General features: G+C 47.0%; 1 protein-coding gene across 1 annotated transcript; it reads right to left on the reverse strand.

Moving 5' to 3' along the window:
- Positions 1 to 3977: 3977 nt before the first annotated feature.
- On the reverse strand, positions 3978 to 5355 carry NHLRC1 (NHL repeat containing E3 ubiquitin protein ligase 1). The gene has a single exon (XM_003263549.4). The coding sequence runs from the start codon at positions 5288 to 5290 to the stop codon at positions 4103 to 4105; it is 1188 nt and encodes a 395-aa protein (XP_003263597.1). The 5' UTR covers positions 5291 to 5355; the 3' UTR covers positions 3978 to 4102.
- Between the last annotated feature and the right edge of the window lie 2806 nt (positions 5356 to 8161).

An 8161-nucleotide genomic window follows, 5' to 3' on the forward strand; every position in this document is an offset into this window, starting at 1 on the left:
TCTGGGGGGCCAATGCGGGCGGATCACCTGAGATCAGGAGTTCAAGACCAGCCTGATCAACATGGAGAAAACCTGTCTCTACTAAAAATACAAAATTAGCCAGGCATGGTGGTACATGCCCTGTAATCTCAGCTACTGAGAGGCTAAGGCAGGAGAATCACTTGAACCTGGGAGGCGGAGGTTGCAGTGAGCCGAGATCACGCCATTGTACTCCAGCCTGGGCAACAAGAGTGAAACTCCATCTAAAAAAAAAAAAAAAAATCAAGGACAAGAATGTAATTGGATCTCTGTGCTCCTTGCAAGGAAAATATGTTTATCCCAAGCCAATTCACAGCCAGTTTCCAGGTCTCATTAATACATCTGGTGGAGCATCATTGGTTGATCGACTGTCCTTCTGTTAGGTGTGCACCCCTATCCAAGTAGATATGGTCTCAGGGGATCATGTAATAGATAACCTGGCTGCTGACGGCTGGCTCATGATGGGGCAGGTTTTCTTAGAAGTGGCTGTGGGCACAGAAGACACCATAGGTATTCAGTACAGTAGCTGTGGTGAGTCTCTGGCCACCCTATCATATTTGCTACACATTCTCCATGAAAACAGTTCATCTGACTAGCCATGATGCACCACCATAGCATATCTCTATAGTGAAACACTAAAGCCAGTATATATTTCTTCTTAATATGGCAGGTGTAAGGATTATTAAATTTGCTACCATCAGTAGTTCTTCCTCATTTTTCTTTTTTTTTTTTTTTGAGACGGATTCTCACTCTGTCACCCAGGCTGGAGTGCAGTGGTGCAATCTCGGCTCACTGCAAGCTCCGCCTCCCGGGTTCAAGCCATTCTCCTGCCTCAGCCTCCCGAGTAGCTGGGACTACAGGCGCCCACCACCACGCCCGGCTAACTTCTTCCTCATTTTTCTGAGGTGCACAGGTTAATGCTTCTTCCTCAGAAGGTTCATAATTCACTTTAGGTGGGGTCTGCACCCCACTTAGTTGGGGGCCAGGGAAGATCTGCATAAGGCACTAGCAAAATGGTGATGGTTTGGGTCCTGGGGTCCAGAGCTAGATTTGCTAGAGGGGAGATTTATGAGTGTGAACCAAGTTCTTTACAAAATGCCAAGGAAAGAGATTGAGAAAGCCAAGTCCAGGCGGCAAGTCCAGAGGGCAGAACAAGGTCAAAAGCAGGAGACAATCCAAGGATCGGGAACTGGGCAAAATTGGAACAGATGGAGGGTGACATGAGAACTGCTGACACAGGAGCCAAAGTGTCTGTGTTTGCTTTTATGGACTCAGCAGGCAGGGCATGGGGAATATTCTGGAAGAGCCTATTTCCTTTTCCTTCTCCCTTTACTCTTGGGCAGGTTCTTTTGTTCCAACCTCTGAGAGTCATTCCAACCCTTCTTCATCACCTTGGAAGATTTTACTTTCTGCTGGGGTTATTTTTTCCTGCCTGTCTCAGAATTCTACAATTTCTTTAATAACCTGGAGTTCAGCATGACATATCTCAAGCCTTTTAACCAGCTTGCTTTAAAGAACACAGTCTGTCTGGACACAGTGGCTCATGCCTGTAATCCCAATACTTTGGGAGGCCGAGGCAGGTGGATCACTTGAGGTCAGGAGTTCGAGACCAGTCTGGCCAACATGGTGAAACTTCATCTCTACTAAATACACAAAAATTAGCTGGGCGTGGTGGTGGGTGCCTGCAATCCCAGCTACTGCGGAGGCTGAGGCAGGAGAATAGCTTGAACCCAGGAGGTGGAGGTTGCAGTGAGCTGAGATCACACCATTGTACTGCAACCTGAGCAACAGAGCCAGACTCTGTCCCAAAACAAACAAACAAACAAAAAAGAACACAGTCCAGAAGGTGAATTTTGCATCTGCCTTACAGGTCACTGAAACTATTCTCTCAGCACATGTGTGCTTGAGAATCAAGAACAGCAAGCTTCATGTCTTCCTCAAGGAAACTCTGCTCCTGTCTTATGACATTCCTGGGAAGAGCTGCTTTATACAGTTCTTTTTATGTTGCATATCCAGCCCCACCCCAGTCCCAAGCCTGATAATCTACCAAGGAAAGATAGCAGTTACTAAGGTGGCTAGTTATCACAGGTCAGATACACTCCCACACCATCTCACAGATGCGCACCTGATTCTTGATGTTGGGTAGTTCACATGATGACCAGCAATACTACCTTGCTCACATACCTCCCTGTGTTACATATTCCACACCTTTATCATGACTGCTGTCTGAAAAGGACACATGTCCAGCTTTATAGTCAGAGATGATGCCATTAATAATTCCAAAGAGAAAAATCTTTTGAATTGGCTCTACTAATCCTAAAATCATTGTATTGTCATTGTTCCTAAGGAAAATGGTCTAAGATCTATCCTCAGTTGCTGTACTCACAAATGACCAAATAAGTCTGAATTCATATCTCCACCTGGAACAACGTTTCTTGTTATGTATTCAGAATACCCGTGAAGTCACCAAGCCAGGGGTGACTTTAAGGGTGGAGTGTGTGCACGTGGGGAGAAGAGGTTTGTCCATAGAACTTCTGTTTAGAATGCATTTATAAATCGTGGTCTAGGGTGCCCCAAATCTTACTATTAGTGCTATATGATGAGAGCATTGACAACAAAATGGGTTTATGTGGACTGGCATGGGAGTTAGGCTCTCACTTTTAATTTACATGGGCGAGGCACAGTGGTTCATACCTATAGTCCCAGTGCTTTGGGAGGCCAAGGCAGGAGGCTCTCTTGAGCCCAGGAGCTTGAAACCAGTTTGGGCAACAAAAACAAGATCCCATCCCTATGAAAAATTTAAAAATTAGCTGGGCATGGTGACACACCTGTAGTCCCAGCTACTCAGGATGCTGAGGCAGGAGGATCGCTTGAGACCAGGGAGTCGAGGCTGCAGTGAGCAGTGATCACTCCACTGCACTCCAGCCTGGGCAACAGAGCAAGACCCTGTCTAAAAACAAACAAACAAATGCAAAAAACCCCCATAAGCATGTAACATAAACATGTAACAGGAGCATCATCCAGCCCTCTGACACTAGTATGTAGCGTGTTCTACAGTAGTTTAGAACTTACACAGATATAGGCCTTTCTCAAACAACCAAGTGGTATTTTCTGAGTTTGTATAGTGGAGAAGATATAGGCATTAAAAGACATGTTTACCTTTTTAATAAGCAGTTCAATTGTTTTTCTTATTCACTTAACTCAGGATGAACAGTAACTTCATCTAATGTGCCATCAGAGCAGTCACAAATTGAATGAAAGTGATGGCCACCACAAAATCCTTTTTCTCCTGAACTCTCCATAAAGTCTCCTTTCTTTGCACATCTTTGTGCTAAAATAATTAGCTACTTGTAAGGAGAGTACACATAGCAACACTATACATTCACATATTTTTCCCCACATCTGTTATCTTATTTAAGCGCAACTTATTTGGAATCAGAATTGAATTCAAATTGTGACTATTGCAGTAAGTAACTATGACCTCGAGGAAGTCACTTAAGCTCTCTGGGTCTCAGTTTTCTCACTTGTACAACGAGATTAATACTAAAAATTATGGCTGGGCAAGGGGCTATGCCTATAATCCTAGTACTTTGGGAGGCCGAGGAAGGTGGATTGCTTGAGTTCAGGAGTTTGAGACCAGCCTGGGCAACATGGTGAAAACCCATCTCTGCCGAAATACAAAAATTAGCTGAGTGTGGTAATGCATGCTTGGTGTCCCAGTTACTTGGGAGGCTGAGGTGGAAGGATCACCTGAGCAGGGGAAATTGAAACTGTAGTGAGCCGTGATCATGCTTCTGCACTCCAGCCTGGGTGACAGAGCTTGACTCTATCTTGGGGGAAAAAAAATTACCTCACTGAATAGTACGGATGAAATGAGCTAATATTTGCAAATTTCCTTGCACAAAGAGTATGCATTCAATAAATGGTAGATTAATCTCTAATAACTGTCCCAAGCTTTGTAAGTCTGCCAGACAGCTTTAATTATCCCTGCCTGGAGAGATGAGTTTAAGTGACTTATCCAGGGTTAAACAATTCATTAATGGCAGCACTAGTGCTTCTGATTCCAGGGCCCAATCCCAGCCCATCACCCCCAGTCAACTTTATAGACTTTTATAGAATGAGATGCTGTGTCCAGCACAAGAAGAGAATTCTCCTTGGTGAAGGTAAGAGCCACAGGATGCGAAAGACCATGAGTGACCATGGGTTTCGGTACTGGAAACTCCTCAGGTTTTCCTAAGCAAAGGATAGCTGGACCAGACGTATCTGCAACAATCACATTTCCCTGGTGATCAAAGGTCACAGCGGAGGCAGTTATTTTGGAGGGAAAGTAGAGGCTCAGCCCAAAGGTATCCACCTGGCCGACAAGCTGCATACTTGAGCTAAACACTTTCACCCTGGTGCTGCAAACCCCAGTCCCCAGGGCCAGGGGGTGCTCCAGAACTGCAATGGCCCCGGTGAGCCAAGACACTGCCACCCCTCGGGGATTGCACAGATGAGCTTGCAACCTTTCAGTTCTCCGAAGGACCCCTTCCGCGAAGTCGACGTCCAGGAGATGCAGGGACCCTGCGTCCGCATCAGTTACCACAATCCCATTCTCAGGGGTGGTCTCCACACCCCAAGGTAAGGAGAATTGGCCTCCAATGACAAGCTTGATCTGGCCAAAAAAATCAAACACTTTGATGGAGCGATCACCGGCGTCAGTGACAACCACATGGCAGTCGTTGGTGACGGTGACATCCACAGGGTACCTAATGTCTTGGGCAGCGTCCCCCTTCTCTCCAAACTGATGCGCGCATCCTCCCCCAGAGTCAAAAATCTTGACACGCCTCCTGCCGTCGTGCACCACCACGACCCGCCCCGTCTTGGGACAAAGCGCCAGTCCGGTGGGGTTGACCAGGGTTCCCCAGCCGCCGAAGGTGTGGTGGCAGGTGAGGGCTCCGGGGGCGCTGGGGGCGGCGCGGTGAGCGGCCGGGGACTGGCGAAGCGCTGAGCCCAGGAGCTCTATAAGGTGCAGCACCGGCAGGCAGTCGCTGGTGTCGCAGCCCCGGCAAGCTCGCCTGCAGAATGGGCACTCGAGGGCCAGCGTGCGCGGGTGCGCCAGGGAGGCCACGCAGGCCAGGCAGACCACGTGGCCGCAGGACAGGTTGCGCGGGCGCCGCTGCTGCCGGTGACCAAACTTCTCAAAGCACACCTTGCACTCGAGCAGGCTGATCTCCGCCTCGCGCATGAGCTCCTGCAGCCCCGGCCCGCTCTCCGAGGCTTCGGCCGCCATGGCGGGTGCTGTGCACTCCCTCTGCGCCGCCCGGCCGTGCCCCAGCGACGCTCTCGGTCACGGTCACAGTCATGGTCACGGGGTGGGACGTCCGCCCTGACGTCGAGCGCCGCGGGCCTCTGCACTGCGATCTGCTGCCCCTTGGTGGGCACGCGCGGCACTGTTTCCTGAGGGCCTGGTCGTGGACGTTTGCAAGACAAATCCACATGCGCGTTGTGTAGACCTATAATCGTCACAGCAGTCATGGATGGATTGTGTACACTTTCAGATGAGGAAACACACCTATTGAGGACAACAGGATTGCTCCCTGTTACCCAGCCTGTAAGTGGCAAAACAAGAACTAGAACCCAGTCTTCCAGCCCGGGTGCCTTGCAGTGTCTCCAATCCGCAGCGCCGGGTGCTAGGGCTGTCCAGGCATAAAACATGCTCCCTTAGCTCATGATGCTTATGACCTGAACCGGAAAACACGAACACACGAGAGAAGATAAACTCCAAGAGAGGTGAGGCAGATATGTATATTTCTTTTGTGTCTTCTATCACACTCGTAGTTAAGTCAATGTTAAATGAATACATACTTGTAAAATGAATTTGTGCATGAATGAATGTTATAGAACGACAACAAAAAAATCAACTAGGTGAATGAGTGTCAAATGGGGGAACCATGCTGGAAGTGTCTTGCGGAGTAATTAATATTAAACAAGAAAGCTGTTAGTTAATAATAATTACCATAGAACTTCATTTTTTTTTTTTTTTTTAAGACAAAGTCTCACTCTGTCACCCAGGCTGGAGTGCAGGGGCACGATCATGGCTCACTGCGGCCTCCATCTCCCAGGCTCAAGCAATCCTCCCACTTCAGTAGCTGGGACTACAGGCATGCACCGCCACACCAGGCTAATTTTTTTATTTTTATTTTGTAGAGAGGAGGTCTCACTATGTTGCCTAGGCTGGTCTTGAACTTGTGAAAATTGTTCACAATCCTCCCCACCCCTTGGCCTCCCAAAGTGCTGGTGTGAGCCACTGTGCCCAGCCTATAGAATTCACATATGCCTACTCTGTTTTGTTAGGTTAGTGCAAAAGTAATCGCAGTGTTTGCCATCACTTTCAATGGCAAAAACCGTGATCACTTTTGCAGCAACCTAATAAGTAGTTTACATACATGATCTTGTTTAAATCTCATAGCAATCCTACAAGAATATGTTATTTTTATTGTCTTTTTTTCTGATAGAGTTCATAGAAATCAAATATCTTGCCCAGGGTCACATGGCTAGGAAGTGGTTGGCCTGGAATTCGAAGCCAGGCAGTTTGACTTCAGAGTTACCTATTTTAGTCATTTTCAGACTTCTTTGCACACGGTAAACACCTGGGTCACACCCGAAAAGTTTAATTGGCCTGTGGTGTGGTCTGGACAGCTGAGATTTATAAAAGCTCCCCAGGTGATTATAATGTACAGCCAAGTTTGAGAACCGCTGCATTATAATAATTCCTTCAAATGGCACTAAGTTCAATTTTTCCGATCTCAGTTAAGACCAAAAGCAAAGAGAATTTGCCACATGTTGGAAAATCTTCAAACAAGGGATAGCATAATCTGTGTGAATAATCCATTGTGGTATTATAATCTCTCATTTTTCTTTTCTTTTCTTTTCTTTTTTTTTTTTTTTTGAGATGGAGTCTTGATCTGTCACCAGGCTGGAGTGCAGTGGCATGATCTCGGCTCACTGCAACCTCCACCATCTGGGTTCAGGTGATTCTCCCGCCTCAGCCTCCCAAGTAGCTGGGATTACAGGCACCTGCCACCATGCCCGGCTAAGTTTTGTATTTTTAGTAGAGATGAGGTTTCACCATGTTGGCCAGGCTGGTCTCGAACTTCTGACCTCAGGTGATCCACCCACATCAGCCTCCCAAATTGCTAGGATTACAGGCATGAGCCACCGCGCCCAGCCCTAATCTCTTATTTTTAAGGGGTTCTCCCCCAAATGTCTTAGGTGGACATTGTGCTTAACAAAACCTTATATTAGAGCATTTCTTTTCCTTTAGAGATCATAATCATGATCGTTCATCTTCTGATTTGCTAGATTTCTGAGAAAACACAGTATTTTATCCCCTGTTGAGGCCCCTGGAAAGAGCTCTAATGTAAGACAAGAAAGAACATTTTCTAATCAAATGTCATTTGACTCAAAGATTGCGTACTGGGACACAATAACCAACTTAATACTCTAATTTCTGACTACATTTCCATCCCAAATAAACAACCAACTAAAATCACATTATTTATGCAATCACACCATTGCATAATTGATTAATAACACAAATGTTTTGAATCTCACTCTGACATTTGGCATTTCCTATGACTGTCATTTCCTCCTCCGTGGCTGGGCCTCCATTGATTTCCTCTGTGCTTCCCTCTGATATTCCTTCTATTGAGGGTCCTGGACTAGCATGCCCATCTTTTCCTGCTTCCACCTAGAACAAGCCCTGAGAGTTGTGAGGGCAAAGGGCTTGAAGAGCAGAACGTCTAGTTTCCAAAGTGGTCAATGGCTGCCCCGTGAAAAAGTACCATACTGTAGTGGAAGGAGAGTGGAGACCCAGCTCAGGATGGTTCCAGCAGAGAAGAGAGCACATGGGCAGCATGAGTTAGGGGGAGTCAGTGCTTAGACAGGTGGGCTCCTGGTTGTGCAAGTGGGGCAAATGTGCCAGACCCATGCGGTTTAGAAGGGATCCCAGAACAAGTTTAATGATCCAATTACAACTCAGACTACCTGACAGTGATGTGAGGGAAAGGAAGATTAACAAGCCACATAGAATGGGCTTTGCTTCCAGCCTTGCCCTCCTCCCAGGGGCATCTCTGACCACCACTCTAATTTTTAAGCTCCA

Source organism: Nomascus leucogenys, chromosome 8 (assembly GCF_006542625.1).
Source record: "Nomascus leucogenys isolate Asia chromosome 8, Asia_NLE_v1, whole genome shotgun sequence".
Classification (NCBI taxonomy): Eukaryota; Metazoa; Chordata; class Mammalia; order Primates; family Hylobatidae; genus Nomascus; species Nomascus leucogenys.